Below are 26,176 nucleotides of genomic sequence, written 5' to 3'. Positions count from 1 at the left end.
TTGGCATCGACAAAACCAACACACGCCACACAATATTCTGAAAATGTGCAAAAATCAGTATTTTCCATTCGATTCTTCTTTTTCTTTTACTGATGACCGACGACTATCTTAAAGAGTTCAAATGACCATCGATATCAACATTAGTACTATATTTTGTTATTTGAGCGTTCCTCGTGCCAAATATGTTATTTTGGTTAAAAATCATAAAGGTTTTGTGACAAAATCGAACGTTCATGACCATCGTAGTGAAGGGGCGTGACTGGTGTATAATTTTGCAGAATCAGACAGTGATTATTCTCATTTGTATTATGTAGTTAGTCGCTGGGAAGTGTATAAATGACTTTTTAAATTTATGGGCTGGCATGGCAATCTTTTACATCAGCACAATATAACCAAAGCAGCGCTTTTTCACCAATGCCCAAAGATTATTTTCAAAAGACCACTGATCGTCACCATTACTACTATATATGTTTCGTTATTTGGGTGAAAATCATAACGTTTTCGTGTCAAAATCAGACCATCGTATAGATTTATGGGCTGCCATGACTATATCTGTTATCCACATCCTCATGTAAGAAGAACCACAAGAAAAAATATTTTTAAATGTTCATGGAGAGGCATTTAATATCTGGCAGTGTCCTTGTTTAGGAGACCGTCATGCTTTCCATATTGAAATCCCCGAAAGGGTAGATGGCATAGATCACAACAGGTTTCATGGCACTCCAGACAATCCAGGATAATTCTGACTGCACATGCCAACCTCCGGCGTATACCTATTTGTAAGTGCAGGGGGACTGCACCACACAAAATTTACACAAAAACAAATACACGGGCAAGACATCATACTCAGGAAAACACAAACAGACAGAAAATTCCAAACAAGTGAATTGATCCGGGGGCTAGCCGTAAGCGTCTACTGCACTGCACAGTCCCGGGTCTGTAGTGACACAGACTTCACTCAAATTTGAAAACAATCAGGAATACAAGTGTGCAATGCCAGCATAAGTCATGATCTGCTATATGCTACGAGAAATACGAATGTAAGCATATGTAGTAAAATTCAACTATAAAAGTAACCACATCGGTGAAATGTATAAAAAAGTAGTCTAAACCTAAATGCTCTAAAAACAATCAAGAAACGTTTCAGTGTTCAATACATATAGGGCACATGTTCCATACGTCACAAAAAACAAAAACAAAACTGAATACAAAGAAGCAAATAGGAAGTGCAGACTGTCTCGAGAGACAGCCGTCTGCTGACTGAGTGGCGACGTTATTTTGGGGAATGACGTCATATCTTAGGCGATAAAAAAAATCGCAATAATAAGGGCGATAATCCAGATAAAATAACGTTAAAAGCTTAAAAACTATAAGTTTTGGCGACTAATCGGAATTATTAAGTTATGTAATGGTACAATTTATATTATATTATATTATTATAATACCCTGTTCGAGCAGAAGTGTTCACTTACTTAGATTCTGACCTGCCTTCCTATGTTCTCAGTTTTTGGACCCTATTTTTGTAATGATGTTTTTGGCCTATATATGTCATCTCTTCTCCTTCAGTAGATTTCGATATGTAATGTATGTTGTCTCCTGATTTTCAGTAACTCTCTCCATTAAAAATTCCAAATGTATCTATCTATACACTGTTCGGCTTCTAAATAAAGATGTGAATAAGCACGGTCTAATTCCCAAAATATGTTTTACCAAAATAACCTATATGGTACGTACGTTCAAGTAACCAACTATGGAAGAAAAGTTGATAATAAGCGGGCATTTAAAGATAGTTGACAGTGACGAAACAAAATGAAATGACATGTGGTTTAACGTCCTACTGTTCTGCTCCTATACTGGGCTAATGAAGACGGGCATACGCCATACAGTGTGCTATGACTGACATTTTGCCCGGACAGCGTCACTATGGCTAAACTCTTATATCGAATTCCAACCGCCAAGGGAACCTTTACCTGCACGCCAAAGTATATATGGGACCTAGGGTTTTCATCCCATCCGAACGACTAGGAAGCTTTTCTTTGCCAGGCCCTCTGCCCTGCGACACCGACAAGGTGAAACCACGTCGGAAAATCCCAATGAACTTTCTCGACCATTAATGCAGGGATCGAACACCCGACCTCCAGGCTAGCGAGCCAGCGTCTTACCCACTTAGCCAGCGTGGCTCACTGTGAGAAAGGAAAATATTTGAAATGTGAAATAGACGAAATAAACTTTGTATTTAAATTGAATAGTGCAGGTTGTATAACAAAGTTGTATTTCAAATTTCACAAACTTAATTTCAGTATTTTATTGCCATTACCCCCTTTGCTCCATCGCTGCATGCTATTATGTGAAATAGACTGGGGTGTCTTTCGACACCAGAAATTTAGGTTGGTTACAAACCCCTAAGCCGAATGCAATCAATAGTGCTCAATAAAAGTATTGATTATTTGAAAATATTAAACTGAATTTAATATAAAGTTTTACATGTATTTCCTTGTATTTGGTTAACTTAATATGTTAAACATATGTTACCAACCCATGTAGTTTGATTCTATGTACGACTGGGGGAAATTTTCATACTCAATTTCATTTATTATTATTTCAGAATTTGATTTTTTATACGTCCACATAATAATAATAATCAACAACTGAAATATTAATCAGTCGCGTAATTTCAAGTAGTGACACTTGTTAGGGCTTTTTAAGCTATAGTTACAATTGTCTTAGGTGTAGGTACCACTGGGCAATTTTTGCCTTGCGGATGTACTACAGATAGAAATTGATGTACCTCGGGGAGCTCCTGGGGGGGGGGACTGCGAAAAGTTTCAATGTTTGCATTGTTATGAAAACAGGCCGGGGCATCACCGAAGCATCGGCGATGTCTTGCTGAAGTATCAGGGGGCCTTTGAGGATACTTAAATCGGGGATGCCTCGGGGGAAAAAGAATTTCGCGGAAGCTTCAGGGAAGCATCCCCGTCGGGAAAACATCAACACAAGCACTGGCATTTTTTCGCAGTTATCTAGAGGCCTCCCGATGGTTTATTATGACTTCCCCGAGGCATCACTGAAGCACCGGCGGTGTCTTGCTGACTTATCAGGGAACCTTTGAGGATATTTGAAGCAAAATATTTCGCTGATGCTTCACTGCTTCAGGGAAACATCTTCGGAGCTTCCCCATGGAAACGTCGGGAAGACATCGGAAAAAAAATTCAATGCAAGCTTGAAGGTTCCACATGGCTCACGACGAGCCCGAAGCTTCCCCTGCACACCGGGGAACCTGTTCCCGGCGCCTACCGGGGATCGTCAATTTCCATCGGTAGTATATCAAATTTGCCATATTGTTTTTGGAAATAACTATACCCTATAAATATGTATCGTGCATATCTTAAAAGTTTAGGTTAATTTCTGAAAAGATTAAATTCAAGTTGAAATTTGAAAATATTAGTAGTTTAAAAGCTGAAGTTAATATCTTAAACGGTTTTATTTTAAGATATTAACTTAATATCTTAATTAGCTGGACTTTTCAAGATGTCGACTTCTAGCTTTAGTCACAATGCGTGTAGCATGATTTGTAGAACTCAGTACGTGTTGAAGTAAGAGTATTAAATCGTTTCGTGTAATACAATAGGAATAAATGAAATGAAATGAAATGAAATGAAATGGGGTTTAACGTCCTACTGTTCTGCTCCTAACCTGGGCTAATGAAGACGGGCATACGCCATACAGTGTGCTATGAGGGAAATTTTGCCCGGGCAGCGGCACTACGGCCTACTCTTATATCGAATTCCAACTGCCAAGGGATCTTTTACGTGCACGCCAATGTGTACACGGACAATAGGAATAAGTTAATCCATAAAGTTATGCTTTTATGAACAATCTGTGTACCTAACATACAAAAGATATTTTATAATCCCTATTTTATTAAAATATAAACTACCTCCATAATCTCCATTTTATTCAAATATAAACCAATTGCCTATTCTATAATCGATTCGAAAATTATATAACAATCGAGATTAAACTTTTTTTAACTATTCACATTACTGCTGATAAATGTCTTTTAAATCCAAAACACAATAATCAATGTTCGTCTAATATACAACGAATCAAGCTGCATGTTCAGACCATTACAAACTGATAATGACGATGATAATGTTAATGGTGATGCTGCTGATGAATTATGTTACTGCCGCAATGTAAATTTTGGGATTACATATTAGAGATCCAGATTCCCATAAATAATTTTTTCATGTATTCGATTGTGTGCGAGTCATCGATTGTTCACATACAGACTGAAAGACCTCACTTATATTGGTTCCGAAAATTAGAAGTTTCAGTGGTTGAATCAATAAAAAAAAAATCTTTCAATGAGCTACTCCTGTGGACAAAGGGGGCCTGTTTTTTGATATAGAATGTTGAACCCACACAATTTATATTGTTGATATACACTTAAAAAATCCTCGGATGTGAGTGTGTGTGTACTCGGTTGTTGGTGTTCACCATACACAAAGTCCCCATTTGTCCGTATTAAAACATAATGTACGTCCTCGGTTGGTCACGTTAATAAAAAAAACCCTCTCCTATCGCGATATTGCACCGCAAATCAATTATAACGGTTATGTTGTCTTTTGTCCCATGTTTGGTCAAAGGGAGAACAAAAACGTAGTTATTTACGGGTTAAAGACCACAATAAGTGTCAAGAACAAAAATCCTCGATTGTTCACATACAGTCTGTACGACCTCAGTCAAACTGGTTTAGAAAATTAAAAGTTTTAAGTGGCTGAATCAATAAAAAATGTTCTTTAAGGTGGGCTGATCATGCAGTCAAAGGTTGTCTGTTCTCGGATATAGAATGTTGAACCCACTCAATTTATATTATTAATATACACTTGTAACGTCCTCGGATGTGAGTGTGTGTGTACTCGGTTGTTGGTGTTCACCATACACAAAGTCCCCAATTGTCGGTATTAAAACATAATATGCGTCCTCGGATGATCACATTAATAAATGACTGCTGTATCGCGATACTGTGCCATACATCAATTTTAAACAGTTATATTATATTTTTTCCCATGTGTGGTCAAAGGTGGGGGGGGGGACAAAAACGTAGTTATTTGCAGGTTAAAGATCAGTTATATTGTATTTTTTCTCATGTGTGGTCAAAGGGGGGGGGGGGGGACAAGAACGTAGTTATTTACAGGTTAAAGACCACAATAAGTGTCAAGTCCACAGTATGGTAGTATAGAGCAAATGACCTCGTTTGGCGGCGTTCCCATCTTATACCATGTGTGTCCTCGGTTAGGCGTAACTAGCATAGGGATTCGGTCTGTCGTGTTTCCCCAATTATTTGCAAACTCCCGCGTGTCCGCATTTCTTCCGCGTGTGTTTGTGATGGTGTGTGTGTGTGTGTGTGTGTGGTTCTGCTGATCATCTTGAAAATTTACATACTTATTGCTTATACCCTAAGGATGATCCTTATTGTTTTGGAGCATCCCGGACCCCCCAGGGGCACGCGCTAGCACCCTTAAACACATATAACACACAATTTAGTAATAAGTTTTCATTGGCATTAAAGATACATTAGTTAAGAGTTTAATAAAGAGTTGACCACTCTTACTATGATAATGCAAAAATAGAAGATAAAAAAAGAAAATATTGAAAATTTCAGTCAAATTACTTTATTCTAAACAGAGTTGTCACTGTTGGAAGTTTGGATTAGAAATAGACATCAACTGTGTCCGCACCGTCTACGAGAATTGCAGATCGTGGAAGTCATTAGTTACTCGCCCTGGCCTGCGTTATGAGTCATCCTTTGTCTAGAAGTGTGGTTATAAGCAGGAATCCAAAGGAGTTCGGGAGTGAAGGCGATGGCAATTGAGTTAAGATCGGACAGGGCCCGTGTAAGTTAGTTGGGAGTTGGCACCCAAGGGTGTCAAGTCAAGCCAAGCTAGGACTATGACCCCCTCAACAAATGCTAATTACGGAGTCTTAAGTTTTGTACATGATATGTCTGAAGAACAATTAAAGTATCATATGAAGTTAAAAACCAGTGTTCTCATACAGATCCGATTCAAAGAATCTAAAAGTATTAACATGGTATGTTTTCCCGCTTTTAAATCATACTCTGAACTTATTCTCCTATTACGTTCGTTCGTTTTAGATACCTTTATGTATAATATACTAAGCAGAAAAACAAATTCAGGTTGGTATGTTACTCTGAATAGACGCATTGCATAAAACTTGCCAAATGTTTTAATTGTATATCTGTGACCACGTCTCCAACTGTTCCTGAGCAATAAGGCTCCTTCCCAAACACAGAATTGAAAATGTTCTCAAAAACGCAATCTGACTTCTGAGATGGCAATGTGTTCTCCATGATTTTCATGTAACTCATGCAGCACGTGCTGTTCAACGGGACCAGCCCTATAAAATGCACCCCCATATCTAGTTGAATCATTCACACTACAACGTGAGCAGCATGCCACGACTTACAACAGCTCAGAGGAACCAGGCGCTTGGAAGATTCGGCGCTGGCCACACTGCCCAAGGCGCTGCCAATCAGACCATTTACAGGCTTCAGCAACGCTTTCGGGCCACCAACACCACAAATAATCGCTCCCGGACTTGTAGAACAAGGGTTATCACAAGGCGACAATACCGCCATGTTGTGCGACAGCACGTGCAGAATCCCTTTACACAGGCATCTGAGACAGCACGTCAGACAGTGGGAACACCAGAACTGGCGACACAGGCAATGGAGAACTGTTCTGTTTACAGATGAGAGTCGGTATTGCGTATCAACAGCAGATGGCAGGACCAGAACGAGACTCATGGGGAGGTCCAAGCACAATGGTTTGGGGTGGAATCGGCCTGAACCAGAGAGTGGGTCCTGTGGTGTTCCAAAGTGTTCCAAAGTGCGCTATATCGATCAATCTCTCAGAACCCATGTCATACCACATTTCGAACGTCTTCGAAACAACGCTTATCAACATGACAACACCCGTGCCCACACCGCCAAGGTTACTCGGGACTTTCTACAGCAGAACGGTGTCAACGTTATGCACTGGCTAGCCCTTAGTCCGGACTTAAACCCGATTGAACATTTTTGGGATGAAATTCAGAGGAGGCATAATAACACAACACAGCCGATGGAATGCGCCAGGCTTTTCTGAGAGTGTGGTTCCAGGTGCCAATGGCGTGTATCAATCGTCTGGTCCACTCCATGTACAGACGCTGTCTTGGAATTGGAGTTAATACTGTTCACAAAAAATTGCTTTGATCCATGTAGTAAATCGTTTTCTAAAGTGATTTGATTAAAGTGCCTTTCTGAATTTGAAATCGTACTGACGTTTTGGGTTGTTTTTGTTTGACTGTTGAGTATATTTCAATTTTTATTCTGCTTTAAATGTGAAATAATCAATATTAGTATATTTTAGCGTGAAAACTTGTAGATAAAATAGCCATTGTTGACTGCTTACTTACTAATAATGTATAAACTGTCATTTGATTGGTCAAAAGAATTGACGTCACCTACTTTGTAAAGGATAACTAGTAGAGTGTCTCCTCATCGATATCAGTTCAACTCTTGATTTCAACATTAACAACAAGGTTTATCGCAGATTTCAACATGCGGGCGCTAATACTAGTTTTCTTCATGATCACTGTGACAGCCATCTGGGGACATCGGTATAAAATTCGTCGACATTCAAGGCAATCACGGTATAACATTCGTCGACATTCAAAGCCATCAATTCATACAACCTGTGATGTGATAAAACGGAGAGGCATTTGCCTTTTCTACGATCAGTTTAAGCAATTTGTCAACATCAAGCGGCTGAACCGAAAATGCTGCAGTGACAGCGATGCATTGAAAACGGGTTCGTAATTTATTTGTTTGGTTGTTTGTTTAAAGTGTCTTTATGTTTAAATTTATTTTATTTATTAAGTTTTCATATTACATATGCAAACTTTTTGTTTCTGTTATGATTATTTTTTTTTTTTTTTTTGTTATTTTCCCATAAATCGTATATCTCAGACATTTTCTACATTTATGGTAAGGTTTTGGGGCATTTGGGTGCAACTTTTCACCACAAGAGTTCCACAAGATATTGGGTTTCTGAAAACAAATACATTCCACAAGTTTTTCGACTTAAAATAATATTCATAGGGTGTTTTGATTCTGTGGAGTTTTTCACCACAAAAGTTCCACAAGATATTGGATTTTTTTTCCCAAAATTTCTTCTTATATGCCTGTGTGGTACCACATTCCACAAGATTTTGATACAGTGTTTTGGGTTTTTCCAAAATTTCTTCTCATACCTCCCTATGTGCCTGTGTGATACCACATTCCACAAAATGTTCGACTTAAAATAATTTTCATATAGTGTTTGGGTCTGTGGTGTTTTTCACCACAAGAGTTCCACAAGAAATTGGACCTAAGCAACATTCCTATCGTTTGGGGTGCATGTCCAACCCCCAGGGACAGAGCCATGCCCATGTTTTTAATCGATTGTCTTGAAAAATTTTCATATGAATTTCTTATACCCTAAGGATGATTCCTGTTGTTTTTGGTGTGTATGCCCGACCCCCAGTGGCAGAGCCACGCCCATTTCTTGTATTTATTTGTTTGTCATCTACAGACCGCATTTCTTAACGAAACTTTGCATACTTATTCCTTCTATCCAAAGAAACATCCCTATTGTTTGTGGTGAATGCCCAACCCCCAGGGGCAGAGCCACGCCCATTTGCTTTGCGTGTTTCTGTGTGTCACTTACAGCCCACAATGCTTAATCGATCGTTCTGAAAACTTTTTTATACTTATTCCTTATACTATAAAACTGACCCCTATTATTTTTCGTGCATGCCCGACCCCCTGGGACAGAGCCACGCCCAATGTTTGTGTGTCATGTGTTAACAGATCCGTTTGAAACCTTGCATACCTATTCCATATACCTAAGGATGACCCCTATTGTTTTTTGATGATTACCCAACCCCTAGGGGCAGAGCCACACCCATTTTATCTTTTTTTCTCTGTGTGTTGCCTACAGACCACGATTCTTATTGGATCGTAATTGAACGTCGGATATGTATTCCTTATAGGACGACAATTGCATTTCCCGCCCCCCAAGGGCAGAGCCACGCCAAAATTTTGTGTTTATCGTTTACAGGCCGCAATTCTGAATGGATCAACTTGGTACTTGGAATATGTATTCCTTATAGCCTAAGGGCTTCAACTATTGAATTTAATGAATGCCCCGACCCCCAGGGTCAGAGCAACGCCCGATTTTTGACTTTAACACCCGAAGGCCACAATTCTGGATGGATTATCTTGGAACTTGGTATACTTATTCCTTATACCGTAAGGACGGCAACTATTGATGTTGGTGCACGAACACCTTCTCGCCCCCCCCCCCGCCCTTTCGACAGTGTCACACCCACTTTTTGTTCATATTGTGTTTGTAAATGATATACAGGTTGCAATTATTAATAAATTTGAATTCAATTCGGAATGACCCAGCATAGGGTTGTACCTATATATATTGGTCCATGTCCAACCTCCAGGGCAGAGCCACGCCCAATTGATTTTTTGTGTGATTTTTTTTTTTTTTTTTGTCTACGGGCTGGAATTCTAAATAGATCATCTTCGAACTTGGCATATTTATTCCTTATAATGTAAGGATAGCAACTATTTATTTTGGTGCATGTCCCGATCACCCACTTTTTTGTTAGTTTTTATCGGTAAATACTCTACAGGTTGCAATAATTAACAGATTTTGTTCAAATTCAGCATATCAATCATTTCAATATTGTTCCATATCCAACCCCCAGGGACAGAGCCACACCCAATTTTTGTATTTATCGTCCACAGGCTGCAATTCTGAATGGATCATCTTTGAATTTTGCATATTAATTCCTTACACCTTTAAAGACAGCAACTATTTATTTTGGTGCTTGCCCCGACCCCCTGGGGAAGTGTCACACCCACTTTTTTGTTAATATTTTGTCTGTAAATTTGGCAAAACAAACCCAACGCCAAACCCTCTTTGCTCCTTGTCATATTACAGTCATTTCATATTTCATTCTCTTCATTATTAAAATGTACTATATCAATCAATGCCCTGAAAAAAAAATCATTTTCACCTGCAATTTTCGAATTTCAAAAATTCGTCGCTGGTAGTTCGATCCGGAAGTTTAGACCAACTTGAGAACTTCCTTAATAGTTGCACGATTTTCATGATATTTGAAAATTAAATAAATCTTATTGATGCGACTTGAAAGATGTCACTAGAAATGTTCTAACTTATCTCACCTTGGAGGAATTAAGGATCAAAGTTTAAAAAAAAATCGGCAAAATATAAGTCAGACTGCCTTGAATTTTTTTTTCGGTACTAGCTAAGAAATTAATAATGGGTACACAAAATATGGAGCTTGTCGATCGAACCGGAAGTGCCACAATCTTAAAACGTGAAAAAAGGCTTTTGCGATATTTTACTTATAGACATGGGAGTTACATTTTCTGAATCCTAAAAATTTATCGGAGCAGAATGTTGATTTCGGTCAACTATTAGTCACCATTTTGAAATGAATATGAAGAAAGTAAAAATCCACGTTAACGGAGATAAAAATGAACATAATAGGCCTTAGATTGAAGAATAGCCTTCCTATTTCCGGAATGAATACATTTCTGGATAGCCGGGATCGGGGGTTCAAGTTTTGATGTTTGACTATTTCAAAATTCCGAATTTCGCCTTTCATATATTCCTGGCAGATCTAATTTTATTTATTTTATTTATTTATTCAAACTTTGATTATTATTTTTACCTGTCCGTCTGGACGTCCGGACGTCCGTCCGTCCACTATTGTTTGTGGGCACTCTACAGGTCACAATTTTTATCCCATTTCAACGAAACTTGAAATATAGGTTTATCTCCCTAAAATCTCGGGTTCTTTCGATATTTGCATGTATCGGACCGTAACTTCATGGATTATGGCTCCTGATTGTACGAAAAAAATCGCGTGTTTAGCTTGTGGACCCTATAGAGATCACAATGATTATCTGATTTTGTTGCAATTTGAAATGTAATTTTATAACCCAAAGATCTTAGTTCCTTTCGGTATTCGTGCATATCGGACCGTAACTTCCTGAATTATGGCCCATGACTGTACGAAAAATCACGATTTTTAGCTTGTGGACCCTATGGAGGCCACAATTTTATTCCGATTAAAAAAAACGTTTGAATATATCACCGTTGCACCTTAATGATGGTTGAGTTCGAATTCCGTGAAAATCGGACCAAAACTGCCGGAAAAAATGGCCGCCCCTCGAACGCAAACAGTGTAAAAATATGTCATCAAGGTTGTGGACCCTCTAGAGCTCACAATTTTGATCCAATTTTGATTAAACTTAAAATACATGTTTATAAATCTAAGATATTGGTTCCTGTCGATATTTGCGCATATCGGATCGTAACTTCCTGAATTGTGGCCCTTGCTCGTATGAAAAATTGCGTTTTAACCTTGTGTTCCCTCTAGAGCTAACAATTTTTATCCAAATTTCATGAAAAACGGACCAAAACTGCCGGACAAAATGGCCGCCGCTCGTACGCTAATAGTGTAAAAATATGGTATATCAAAGTTGTGGACTCTCTAGAGGTCACAATTTTCACCCGATTTTGATGAAACTTGAAATGCATGTTTATAAATCACTTTTTGTTTAGCTTGTCCTCTATCCACCTCTTGCAAAATGTGGGTGTATCCTGTCAGAAAGCCGCTAATTTAAACTGGTTTTCTATTTTCATCTTACCTCCTGACGGTCTTTTAAATGCAGCTAAATATGGATGGATACTACTGCTACTACTACTCGATTTGTATATGGGTCGGGTGTTCCAGCTAATAAGCTGGTTCAGGCCGCTCTTTACAATTCAAGTAAATATAACGTAACACAACAGTTTTAACACAGTTTTAACACAATATGTCAGCATATTCATAGTTCAAAAAGCATCTTTAAAAAGTAGGTTCATGCATGTTGAAATTTCATTAACATGAAGATGAATAGTGGAATCCCATTCTATACATATAGTTTTAAACATAAAAATGGTTGAATTCTGTTCAATATATACAGTTTTAAACATACAAACTAGTGTAATTATATTGCTTTTAAAATGGTTGGATTCGGTTCTATCCAAATGGTTATTTTTGTAGCTTATATTGTAACAAAGAATGGAGACAAAATTGTTAAGACTTGTAATGGATTTTTCACGCCAATGGAATTTGATACTTGTGCAATAAAAGGAGAAAACTTCTGCCCGAAATGCTGTAAAGGTATGTACTCTTATTAACTAATATTAACCAGTATTGTTGTTTAATTCAGTTAGTATGCCAATCTGGCATTAAGAAAAACTGAAGATCCGGTACCCCATCTGCAAGCTGCGGTAAGTAGCTGTAATGGTCAGTGTGTGTGATATATCTAATGAATTAGTTACGGTGATCAGAATGTGTTTATATCCATCCTATACATAACAGCCAGCTATATTTATAGCCTTTACCAAATGATTTAAGAATATTAATTACTTACGTCTGATTTGTATTTTTCGGAAAATATCAAATTTCTCAAGGTTTAATTATATCAACGTTAATGTACTTAGATTGGTATTTGAAAGTTAATGCAGAAAACAAAATCAAATAACCAATGTTAAATAATCGCCCAGATTGCATTCAATCTGAATTAAAGCAAGAGAAGGTATCGATCTTTTGGCTTTCCTTTTGGCCTGTCATTGAGTCAACTGACCTGGTTGTATGTGACAAGGAGTAGGGTCGGCTGTTCAACCTCGTGGATTTTCTCCGGGTCCTCCGGTTTCCACCTACTGCTAAAGACCCCTATGCGCCAGCGACTTGTTACAATGAAATTGAAACATACATTAGTCCCGAAATGACCTCATTTGTGTTCAGATGACTTTAAACCCCTTTCTGCGATGCTATTACCAACAAATAACATGCAAACGGGGTGAACAGACAAAAAGAAAAAGAGAATTGTTATACCTAGTCGAACTACCATGTTTATTTTGTGGAGCAATGTTACCATGTATGAAAGCAAACTTTAATTAAATAACGCCAACATACGTTTCTTAAATTTAATTTCAGTAAATCTCTGTGATGTAGACAACCCCTGTTTAAATAGTGGCACGTGTGTTCCATCAGAAGGTGGTGTGAGTTGTAGCTGTCCTCCTACATTTCCAGGAATCTATTGCGAGAGTAAGTTGGTTCTTCTGCTTTACTCTCATATAAAGAAAATCACATTTAAATACAAAACGGAGTCTCTGATTTATTATTTTCGAAAAACATATATATGAAAAATTCACGTCAAATATAGCTAGATTAATATTGTCATTTAATTGAGAACGTAAAACTACTATAGATTTAATATTTATCTCCCTTGGCGAATATGTTTCACTTATTTTATTTTTCTCTATCAATTTACATTCGTGGATTGAATTAAACCTTGTCGAACCCACTGAATAAAACGATTAAATCATTCATTATTAGATACGGTTAAATTTAAAACAAAACAAGGAATCTAAATTATATTTTAAAAACAGCATGGCGGGAAGGGTGTCACAGGAACTAAGTCATAGCGGATGCAAACGATCCTATAATTGCTTGAAGAGATGAAGGGATGCCGATCAGCAATTGCTTTGTTTGCAAGAAGCGACAAATGGCTGATATCTCAAACGTGCTTTACATAGAACAAGGAGTTCATGATGTGTTTCGGGTCCCAACAAATCGTTTATGTAAGACTATAATTCGGCGCGACACTACCATTCTGGTTATGAACGCCAATAATAACTTGTAACACTAACGATTCCTATCGCATTTTTCAAAATCTTTGACTATACTTTCAACATCAATAAGATCTTCACCTTTTGTATTTCTTTAATACTAAGGTCAAGGTAAACCGCGTTGATCCAATACGTGTTTATATAGTAGAATACAACACACATTTAAAAAACCGAAAACAACTGGGATATTACAATTACATTCGTTTAGCTTGCAAAGTATTAGTTTCTCTGATAAATGAATAGGAGTCAGTGACATGGTCAAGATTTTCTATTAAGTAAAGTTTTTATTAATAATTGATAGAGATTGATTGTAATTTTGACGAGAATTACTGTACATGGAAACAGTCGTGGGACAATTCTCTTTATTGGATAAGACGCAAAGGCCAAACACCTACAGAGAACACAGGACCACAAAATGATCACACAGGCGGTAAGATTTTGTTTTTTAACGGCTGCTAAAAATGAGGAATTACCGAAAAAAGCGAAGTGTGCACGTGCTGGAAGGAATCTGATGCAATGTTAAATAAACGCACACCATCTGCAATACTACTTTTCATTACAAATATTTTTTTAATGGCTGCCATACGAATCTATATCATGGATTGGTTTCTTGTCTGCAATAAAGGACTCGACTCAGATAAAAGACTTATCTTTTAAATCTAACCTGACAAATGAAATTCTTCTTGTTTGATTATTTTCCAGATGGATCATACATATATATCGAAGCATCCGTGGGACACCCAAATCAGACAGGGATGATAGAGAGTCCAGAAATTATCCAATCTACAGCTACACAATGTTTGTCGTTCTGGTATCATATGTTTGGAAAAGATATGGGTAAGAACGGACCGAGAAACGAATTCACATTTCAGATATTACTGTGAATCTGTTCACTTTAAGATCACGACTGACCGATTGTCGGAACAGTTGATTTTTGGTTATAATCCAGTTCGACTATGGGATTATAGTGACAGGGACTACTAATACATGGTGTAACTCCAGCCTGTCACATTATCTATTCTGTATTTTTGACACCGACCCATCATAACAACACCGTTTGTCGATCACTGTATTCGAATCCTAACAATATGTCTTCCGGTCATGACTTCAATAAATGCTTTAAACAACTATAATTTTCAATATCTTCAGGTGATCTCAACGTGTATATCAAAACAAATCAGACAGGATTGGGGGATGCCGTATGGACAAGAGGTGGTAACCAGGGTAATGTTTGGAAACGAGGCTATGTAAATCTTTCACAGATACCATTTTTATATTCGGTAAGTTCCTATTCATCTTCCACACGTAGGATCTGAATATTCGACCAGGTTCAAAAGATATCGGACGGAATTGGGTGATGTTTTATGGACAAGTGAAGATGATCATGCTAATGTTTGGACACAAGTCCATTTAGCATTATATGATGGTTGGTTGGCAGACTGATTTAACGCCATTCATTGAGTCAAATGTTGTGATGTCGAAGTTCAACTTGTTGGCGACATGGAGTAGAATCGCCTGTCCTCCACCCCACCCCCTTCGCCACATACATTGAACAATATGTTAGTCCCGAGTGGACGTTAAACCCAATTTCTATCTCTCCCCCATATATATTAAGTAGCTACTAATACAACAGACCTACAGGAAAAAAAGTCAGCCATTTGAACTCCTCAAATTTATTTCCTAGTAAATGTAGATGTCAAAACTTAAAAGTTTTACGATTCTTTGAAATATTAAATTGTATTTTATGTAGATTGTATTTGAAGGAATTAGAGGATCTGACATTAAATCAGATATAGCTCTAGATGATATTACATTTGTTGAGGGAGTATGTCAAGGTAATTATTCATTAAAGTAGCTAAGTCTCTAACTCAATATCATCCAAAATCTTCAACATTGAAAACACGATTTATTTGTCAAATTAAATCAACATTCATGTTGTGATCTTACCGGAAAAATATGGGCTTTTGATATCCAATATTTAAGACAAAATAAACATTTTACCATTGGTACACGAATCGTGTACCATGATGCGCTTCAGCCCTAGTTGTATCAAGAGACTCGAGGGACGAGGCTAGACACATTGCACCAAATCAAACGGCGTATGTTGACTGGAATAACCAGACGCTAGAAATTTGCACTCGCTTGAGACTGCTGGCTTATTTCGCCGAACATAACTGATTTGAAATTGGAGTAAAAACCGAAACCATTGAATGTAAATCAGTTTATATACATTCATATTACAGTATTATATGTGTTGCGACCCATTTTTGTCAATTTCTAGGTCCCAAATGTTAGCGATTTAGCTCCTTTAAGTTTATAAATATTATACAATATATCTTTACATCTGAAATTTACGTTATTTTTGAGAAGTTGGTTAGCAAAGCGGTCTCTCGAGATTTGGTACCCAGAATGTACTCCAGAAAGCACCATTTACTGTCAGTTTCCAAACATTTTCTACAGCACGGGAGAGAGACCGGGTCCCGCCTAAAGTGGGGGCCCCTGACGGGGCCAGTCTCAGGGCTCTCTGGCCTCCAGTCCGCCCCTCAATCCCATTTTTTACCACTTACCAACTACACATATCAACAAACCGTATCTCGTATTACATTAAGTTTAGAATATTATACTGACCACAGAAATTATGTTTATGGCGTGATTATTTTACACCAGTTTGATTAAAATCAGATTTGTCAAGTTTGATAGCCGAAAAGGTAGCACGTACGCGTTTTATCATAAGGTCTGTCATTCAGTCAACTGGTGTGGTTTTGTTTCCCCTTACGTTTAGTTTCATAGCGGACACAAATGATCCTATTATTGCTTGAAAAGATCCCGATAACCAATTGCTGCGTTTGCAATAAGCGACGAATAGCTGATTTCTCAAACGTGCCTTACATAAAGAAAGGAGTTCATGATTTCCTTGCGCCCTAGGTGACATTTATAAAACAAGGACGGTGTTAAAAAAAACTTATTTCTCTTTCACATAATTTTATTTGTTTACGTAATTAATTTCTCTTGAGCGTATATAAACATTCATATTTTGCTATACTTTTTCCTCTGTTTATATAGCAGAATACACCACACATACAAAATGAACACAACTGGGATATTACATATATAAGTTATAGCTCCTGTCTCTAGCAACTCTGTACCGCATTTGAAATGGGACAACTCTAAACGTTCGCCCCTGTTTGTGTTCTTGTGCGCCTGTTCATGCCGTGTGCAGACAATATATCAGCAGTGGCACCATGTGTGGAAGCAAACTTTAATCTAATAACGCCAACTTTCATTTCTTAAATTTAATTTTAGTAAATCTCTGTGATGTAAACCAGCCCTGTTTAAATAATGGTACGTGTGTTCCATCAGAAGGTGGTGTGAGTTGTAGCTGTCCTCCTACATTTCCAGGAATCTATTGCGAGAGTAAGTTGGTTCTGCTTTGCTCTTGTGTAAAGGAAATCACATTTAAATACCAAATCGAGTCTCGGATTTATAATTTTAGAGATATATATATGATCAATTCACGTCAAATATAGCAAGATTAATATTGTCATTTAATTGAGAACGTAAAACTACTATAGATTGAATATTTATCTCCCTTGGCGAATATGTTTCACTTACTTTTACTTTAGTGGGTTTTTTTATCTCTGTCAATTAATATGGGGGTTGAGGTGGGGAGGCGAATAGTTAGCGCTTGTATCATAAGATCTGTCGTTGAGTCAAATGGTGTGGTTTCGTTTCCCCGTTTCGTTTCATAGCGGACGCAAACGATCCTACAATTGTTTGAAAAGACCCCGATAACCAATTGCAATAAAGCGACAAATAGCTGATTTCTCAAACGTGCTTTAAATAAAGCAAGGAGTTCATGATTTCCTTGTGCCGTAAACGTTCATGGCTCTGTCAAAGGCTATTCCCCGGGAAATACAAGGTATGAATAAATGGGAAGTTAAATTGGATAAGGCACTATCTTGAAGGGATGTACACTCCAAAACAATGCTCAAATATTTAGTTCTAGATGTTGGACGTTATTGAACAAATAAATTTGCATTCATTTGGCTTGCGAAGTCTGAATTTCTCTGATATATGGATGGCAGTCAGTAACATTTCATGATTTTCTATTAAATAATGTTTTTATTAATAATTAATAGAGATTGATTGTAATTTTGATGAAAGTTACTGTGGGTGGAAACAGTTGCCCGACGATATTTTTGATTGGACAAGAAATAAAGGCCCAACAAATTCAGAAAGGACAGGACCACCAAATGATCATACAGGAAGTAAGATTTTGTTTTTTTTAACGGCTGCTAAAATTGATGAATTACCGAAAAATCGCGACGTATACATGTGCAGGAAGAAATCCGATTCAAAGTTGAATAAAAGCATAGTTAGACAGGCAAGGTAACATATGCTGGAAGAAATCAGATAGAATGTTAAATAAAGGCACACCAACTGTAATATCACTCTTCATCACAATATAATATTTTAAATTTGCTTTTAATGGCTGCCATACGAATTTATATCATAGATTGGTTTCTTGTCTGCAATAAAGGACTCGACTCAGATAAAAGACTTATCTTTTAAATCTAACCAGACAAATGAAATTCTTCTTGTTTGATTCTCTTCCAGATGGATCATACATATATATCGAAGCATCAAACCAAGTAGAAAATGATAAAGCGAGAATAGAGAGTCCAGAAATTATCCAATCTACATCTACACAATGTTTGTCGTTCTGGTATCATATGTATGGAGAGGATATGGGTAAGAACGGGTTGAGAAACGAATACATTTTTAAATGACGACTAACCGATTGCCGGAACAGTTGATTTTGGGGTTAAAACCAAATATCCAGCTCTTATAATATTTCGATTATGGGATTATATTGACCAGCCTATCACATAACTATTATCTATTCTGTATTTTTAACACCTTCCCACCATAACAACATCCTTTGTCACTGTATTCCAATCCTAACAATGCTTCTTCTGGTCATGACTTCAATAAATGATTTTAACAACTGATATTTTCAGGTGATCTCAACGTGTATATCAAAACAAATCAGACGGGATTGGGGGATGCCGTATTTACAAGAGCTGGTGACCAGGGTAATGTTTGGAAACGAAGCTATGTAAATGTTTCACAAATATCATCTGCATATTCGGTAAGTTCCTATACATCTTCCACAAGTAGGATCTGAAGTATCAAAACATATCGGACAGAATTGGGTGATGTTTTATGGACAAGCGAAGATGATCATGCTGATGTTTGGACACAAGACCATTTAGCCATATATGAAGGTTGGGTGGCGTGTCAATGAGTCAAGTGGTGTGATGTCGAATTCCTGCTTGTTTGCGACAAGGAGTAGAATCGCCTATCCTCCATATCCCCCGCGCACACACACACACACACACACACACCCACACACACAAACACACACACTACTAAAAGCGAATTGTTGACATACATTGAACAATATGTTAGTCCCGAGTGGACGTTAAACCCAATTTCTATCTCTCTTCCATATAGAAGAAGTAGCTGTCAATATAACAGAACTACAGAAAAGAATGTCAGTCATTTGAACTCCTCAAATTTATTTCCTATTATATGTAGATGCCAAAACTTAAAGGTTTTACGATTCTTTGAAATATTAAATTGTATTTTATGTAGATTGTATTTGAAGGAGTTAGAGGATCGGACGTTGAATCAGATATAGCTATAGATGATGTTACACTTGTCGAGGGAGGATGTCAAGGTAATTATTCATTAATTTTATAAATATAATACAATATATTTTTACATCAGACTTCTTTACATATTTGGTTCAAATTTGAAACGGTCTTGGTGATGAAGAAGATCCCAATGAAATTATATTCAAATTCATAACGTCTTGCCAACACGATATAGTACAGTGTTGGTGTTAATACACGGAGAGTTATCTTTTCCGTTATATTTGACTGTAAATGACTGTGAATACTAAACACGATGAAGGAAGACTGGTACCCTAAAGACGTTAATGTTCTCATATACACTGTAAAAAATATCTGTTTTTAAAATCCCTATAGTTTTGGGGGCCCTTTGTAGTCTGGAATTTAGGTTATTTTTGATAAGTTGGTTAGCAAAGCAGTCTCCCGAGGTTTGGTACCCAAAATGTACCCAAGAAAGCGCCAAATATTGTACCTCCTTCAACCCTGGCGGGGAGCGCTTTTGAAATGGGACAACTCTAAACGTTCGCCCCTGTTTGTGTTCTTGTGTGCCTGTTCATGCCGTGTGCTGACCATATATCAGCAGTGGCACCATGTATGAAAGCAAACTTTAATCTAATAAAGCCAACTTTCGTTTCTTAAATTTAATTTTAGTAAATCTCTGTGATGTAGACAACCCCTGTTTAAATAATGGTACGTGTGTTCCATCAGAAGGTGGTGTGAGTTGTAGCTGTCCTCCTACATTTCCAGGAATCTATTGCGAGAGTAAGTTGGTTCTGCTTTCCTCGTATAAAGAAAATCACATTTAAATACCAAATTGAGTCTGATTTATTATTTTAGAAAAAAAAACATATATATGAACAATTCGCGTCAAAGATCGTTTGATTAATATTGTCATTTAATTGAAAACGCAAAACAACTATACGTTTAATATTTATCTCCCTTGGCGAATATGTTTCACTTACCTTTACTTTAGTGTTTTTTATTTGTCTCTATCAATTTACATCTGGGGTGGGGGTGGGGGTATGGCCGAATAATTAGCGCGTGCGCGTTGTTGTATCATAAGGTCTGTCATTCAGTCAACTGGCGTGGTTTCGTTTCCCTGGACGTTTAGTTTCATAGCGGACGCAAACGATTCTATAATTGCTTGAAAAGATCTCGATAACCAATTGCTGCGTTTGCAATAAGCGACGAATAGCTGATTTCTCAAACGTGCTGTACATAAAATAAGGAGTTCATGATTGCCGTGCGCGGTAGGTAACATTTATAAAACACAGTCGGTGTTTACGTAATTAATTTCTCTTGAGCGTATATAAACATTCATATTTTGCGATACTCTTTCCTCTGTTTATATAGCAGAATACACCACACATACAAAATGAACACAACTGGGATACTACATATATAAGTTATAGCCCCTGTCTCTAGCAACTATGTACCTCCTTCAACCCTGGCGGGTTTAACGTCCATTCAACACAGACTAGGTCATTTCGGGACTAACACATGGTTCAATTTCATTTCAATAATTCGCTTGCTCGTAGGGGTCTTTAGCAGTGGAAGGAAACCGGATGACCCGGAGAAAACCCACGAGATTGGACAGGCGACCCTGCTCCTTGTCATGTACAACCGGGGAATCGAAAGCACGCCAGCTGACTCAATGACAGACCTTATGATAACCAATCGGCCATCAAATCTAAAAGTTCGCCCATCTTTTAAAGTCTATTCCCCGGGAACTACAAGGTATCAATAAATGGGAAGTTAAATTGGGTAAGGCACTATCTTGAAGGAACGTACATACAAAGACATATGAATGGCAGTCAGTGACATGGTCATGATTTTCTATTAAATAATGTTTTTATTAATAATTAATAGAGATTGATTGTAATTTTGATGAAAGTTACTGTGGATGGAAACAGTCGTCCGACGATATTTTTGATTGGACAAGAAATAATGGCCCAACAAATTCAGGAAGGACAGGACCACCAAATGATCATACAGGAGGTAAGATTTTGTTTTTTAACGGCTGCTACTAAAGGCCCGGTCCCACTGCACTTACGGATGCAAAGAGGATGTAAAACGGGGGGAAAAACGTGCCCTCCGTTTGAAAACGCCATGCATCCGTTGTGTACTCATTGCATACGTGTTTCATACGCTCTATCCATCGAGCATCCGTTCACTTTGATTTCATCAGCACAAAAAGTTTTGAGCTGCACAAAACTTTTATAACGGATGAACTTTCTGTCGTGTACGATGTAAATGCGCGACCTATACGAGCACCAAACGTTCCATGTCCGTTACCATCCGTTAAACGTCCACTGTATCCTCTCGGCATCCTCTCGGCATCCTCTCGGCATCCTCTCGGCATCCTCTCGGCATCCTCGCAACTCACATCTGCTCCACCTGAAAACGGAAAGAGGGAGAAAAGATAAGGTACATGGAACGTCTATACATCGTTAGTAGCACGGAAATGGAAAGGATGTAAGCGTATCCATCTCGTATATAAAGTTTTCAAAACGGACAAAGCGTTTGTATCTGGGATGTATCTGGTATATTGAAGGATGTCTGGAGTTTGCCTAACCCCTTCGGAGCTCTCATCCACTTCCATCCGCTTTCATCCGCTAGGCTTCCGATGAACACCCATTTAACATCCCCGCTACATACTTACCACGTTCGGTCTTTTCCGTTGTTTTCGCAATTTTCGTCAATTTTGTCCATTTCTGGAGCGGATGAAAACGGATGGAGCCACCCCCGAAAGTTTGTTGTGTCCTTTTTGCATACGTTTTGTGTCCATCGGCCACTGGGACCCAGCCTTAAATAAAAGGATAGTTAGACAGGCAAGGTAACATACGCTGGAAGAAATCAGATACAATGTTAAATAAACGCACGCCAACTGTAATATCGTTCTTCATCACTATATGTTTTTAAATTTGCTTTTAATGGCAGCCATACTAATCCATATCATAGATTGGTTTCTTGTCTGCAATAAAGGACTCGACTCAGATAAAATACTTATCTTTTAAATCTAACCTGACAAATGAAATTCTTCTTGTTTGATTCTCTTCCAGGTGGATCATACATATATATCGAAGCATCAAACCAAGTAGAAAATGATAAAGCGAGAATAGAGAGTCCAGAAATTATCCAGCCTACATCTACACAATGTTTGTCGTTCTGGTATCATATGTATGGAAACACTATGGGTAAGAACGGACCGAGAAACGAATTCACATTTCAGATATTACTGTGAATCTGTTCACTTTTAAATGACGACTGACCGATTGTCGGAACAGTTGATTTTTGGGTTAAAATCCAATATCCAGATCTTATATTAGTTCGACTATGAGATTATAGTGACAGGGTACTACTAATACATTGTGTAACACCAGCCTGTCACATTATCTATTCTGTATTTGTAACACCGACCCAGCATGACAACATCCTTTGTCACTGTATTCCAATCCTAACAATATGTCTTCCGGTCATGACTTCAATAAATGCTTTCAACAACTGATATTTTCAGGTGATCTCAACGTGTATATCAAAACAAATCAGGCGGGATTGGGGGATGCCGTATTTACAAGAGCTGGTGACATGGGGGATGTTTGGAAACAAGGCTATATAAATCTTTCACAAATACCATCTTCATATTCGGTAAGTTCCTATACATCTTCCACACGTAGGATCTGAATATTCGACCAGGTTCAAAACATATCGGACGGAATTGGGTGATGCTTTATGGACAACCGAAGATGATCATGCTAATGTTTGGACCCAAGACCACTTAGCCATATATGAAGGTTAGTGGCCGAATGAATCAACGCGTGTCATTGAGTCAAGTGTTGTGATGTCGAATTCCCGCTTGTTTGCGACAAGGAGTAGAATCGCCTATCCTCCATATCCCCCCCCCCCTCACACACACACACACACACACACACACACTACTAAAGCGAATTGTTGACATACATTGAACAATATGTTAGTCCCGAGTGGACGTTAAACCCCATTTCTATCCCCCTTCCATATAGAAGAAGTAGTTATTAGTACAACAGAGCTACAGAACACAACTGTCAATCTTTTGATAGCTCCCCAAATTTATTTGCTATTATACGTAGATTTACGATTCTTTGAAATATTAAATTGTATTTTATGTAGATTGTATTTGAAGGAGTTAGCGGATCTGACATAAGATCAGATATAGCTATAGATGATGTTACACTTGTCCAGGGAGACTGTCCAGGTAATTATTCATTAAATTTATAAATATAAGTATATCTTTACATCTGGAATTTACGTTGGGTAGCAAAGCGGTCTCTCGAGGTTTGGTACCCAGAATGTACTCCAGAAAGAACCATTTACTGTCAGTTTCCAAACATTTAATACATCACGGACTAGAGACCACTATGTCTAGCCTAAAGTGGGGCCCCTAACGGGGCCAGGCTCAGGGTTTCATGGTCCCCAGTCCGCCCCTGCGATAAAGCTTTCAATTAAATTTATTACCACTTACCAACTACACATATCAACAAACAGCATCTCGTATTACATTAAATTTAGAATATTATACTGACCACAGAAATTCTGTTTATGGCGTGATTATTGTAAACAAATTTGATTAAAATCAGATTTGTCAATTTTTTTCTTCGTTTTCTTAATAGTTCGTATTTTATATTTTACCGGTCTCCATTTTGTAATTAATTTTTTCAAATGAAAATATGTCCCGTCCACAACCGTCTGTACTCGTGAAGGTGACATAAAGAATCGTTGTATTAGATTATATTTATTATTCCAATCACTTTTATTATTTGTATCATGTTGAATTGTCTTATTTCGTGTTTTATCGTATTGATATACGTGTGCTTTCTTCAACTTCCGGCTAATGCAACCATGTAACAAACTGAATAATAAAATCATAGCACGTTATGGAATGCGCTATTGATGATGTATATGAAATTGTATTTGTATTTTTCAGGAGTTTAACCTTGGGAAGATTGGCTGCGTTAACGACATAGTCTGCATCGCTATTCTGATTCTGTATACATATGGAGATATTACTTTGCTACTCTGGTTATTATGTATAGAGAAATCCCTTCCATATTTGCTTTATTTTGTATCATTATTATTATTATTATACGGAGACGCCCCTTTGCTATTTGGGTTATTATTATTATTATTATTATCGCTTGGCTATTTGGGTTATTTTTGCTCTTATTATTATTATTATTATTATTATTATTGTATGGAGAAATCCATTCGGTATTTGATTTATTATTATTATTATTATATGGAGAAATCTCTTCGTTATTTGGGTTATTATTATATGGAGAAGTCACTTCGCTATTTGGGTTATTTTGAAATATGAAGAAATTACTTCGTTTTTCGGTTATTATTATTATTATTATTATTATTATATGGAGAAATCTCTTTGTTATTTGGGTTATTATTATTATTATTATTATTATTATATGGAGAAATCTCTTTGCTATTTGGGTTATTATTATTATTATTATACTGGGAAGTCACTGTTTTTTTGATATATTTAAACGTCACTATTCTCTTTGGGTATTAATACATGGATAATTTACAAAATTCTCTTCAATTTTGATTATTCAATGTTTTCAACCTCCGGGTTAAAGGGCTACATAGAAAAGGTCAATATGTAAGTGGGCTATTATAAGACATATAGAACAGAATTTATTAACGTAAATATTTCAAAAGATAAATCTTACTAGCAATTATAAGATGGGAATACAATAAAGATTGGCCTGACGGGTTGTAATCCCCTTTGTGCAAACTGATCTACACTGATAAGTGACATAGTAAGCTTTCATGTTTGGGCTTTGGAAAATTTATATGTAAAATGGATTATATTTTACAACAATAAAGAAGTTGGTTCATACTGGACAAAATTAGTTTATTAGTTATGACGACTCAGACAGTAATATAATAATATCGCAAAGTGTAACAATTAATAATATAGTGTAATATTGTGGTGTATTACACGAATGCAATTGTCATGAAATGGAAATAATACAAGTTTTAAAACTGTATTCTGCTCACACTGTATTCTGCAAATATTATCCCTACCCTGGGTCGTGATTTAATAAGTGGTTGAGTATTTCAACTGAGAGACAATATTAATATATCGTTATTCCAGATTCTGTTACATTTAATACAAGACACCATAAAATGTACCGTGTTGTTATTTCGTTGTTATTTTGTTAGTTCTGTCTTATAAAATTCGGTATATCTTTTGGTAAGAATAGAATATTTGTATCTCTTTTTGTATCTCTCTCATGAAACAGTTGTTGTTATTATTGACACTAGCCACCAGAAGCAGAAATTAACTACCTTTTGTTTCTGTAACAAAGCTCCAATTTTCATTAGCCCGCTTGACGTTTAACCCATTTAATTCAATTTCATTTTGTTTTGTAACAGAACATCTTATCTTAAATGCAAACAAATAATATTAAAAATATGTACTGGTGTATTGCATGATTTGGACTATATGATTGTACAATTCAATTGGCCACTTTTACCCGTGTTAAAAGTAAACAAGATTTGACAGTAAACCTCACAATGAAAAGAACGCATGTCCATTTGTAAAAAATATAAGGTGTAAGTTAGAAGAAGTAAACATACTCTGCACTGACA

At 37.1% G+C, this 26,176-nt stretch overlaps 1 protein-coding gene across 1 annotated transcript; it reads left to right on the top strand.

Moving 5' to 3' along the window:
* Positions 1-7,558: 7,558 nt before the first annotated feature.
* On the top strand, positions 7,559-26,116 carry LOC126810231 (MAM and LDL-receptor class A domain-containing protein 2). Its single transcript, XM_050535208.2, has 18 exons — positions 7,559-7,877; positions 12,202-12,321; positions 13,141-13,251; positions 14,137-14,265; positions 14,538-14,672; positions 14,985-15,115; positions 15,586-15,670; positions 17,139-17,249; positions 17,975-18,103; positions 18,453-18,587; positions 18,857-18,987; positions 19,494-19,578; positions 20,183-20,293; positions 21,401-21,529; positions 22,594-22,728; positions 23,049-23,179; positions 23,681-23,765; positions 24,495-26,116. The coding sequence occupies exons 1-18, from the start codon at positions 7,628-7,630 to the stop codon at positions 24,500-24,502; spliced, it is 2,151 nt and encodes a 716-aa protein (XP_050391165.2). The 5' UTR covers positions 7,559-7,627; the 3' UTR covers positions 24,503-26,116.
* Positions 26,117-26,176: the final 60 nt, after the last annotated feature.

Source organism: Patella vulgata, chromosome 2 (genome assembly GCF_932274485.2).
Source record: "Patella vulgata chromosome 2, xgPatVulg1.2, whole genome shotgun sequence".
NCBI lineage: Eukaryota > Metazoa > Mollusca > Gastropoda > Patellidae > Patella > Patella vulgata.
This window is presented reverse-complemented; position numbering and strand designations above follow the sequence as displayed.

Excerpts from the sequence above, each read along its gene's own strand:
- LOC126810231 (XM_050535208.2), top strand. The coding sequence starts at position 7,628 with ATGCGGGCGCTAATACTAGTTTTCTTCATGATCACTGTGACAGCCATC. Across the intron at positions 13,252-14,136 it reads TCCAGGAATCTATTGCGAGA|AGATTGATTGTAATTTTGAC; the intron begins GTAAGTTGGTTC and ends AATAATTGATAG. Across the intron at positions 20,294-21,400 it reads TCCAGGAATCTATTGCGAGA|AGATTGATTGTAATTTTGAT; the intron begins GTAAGTTGGTTC and ends AATAATTAATAG.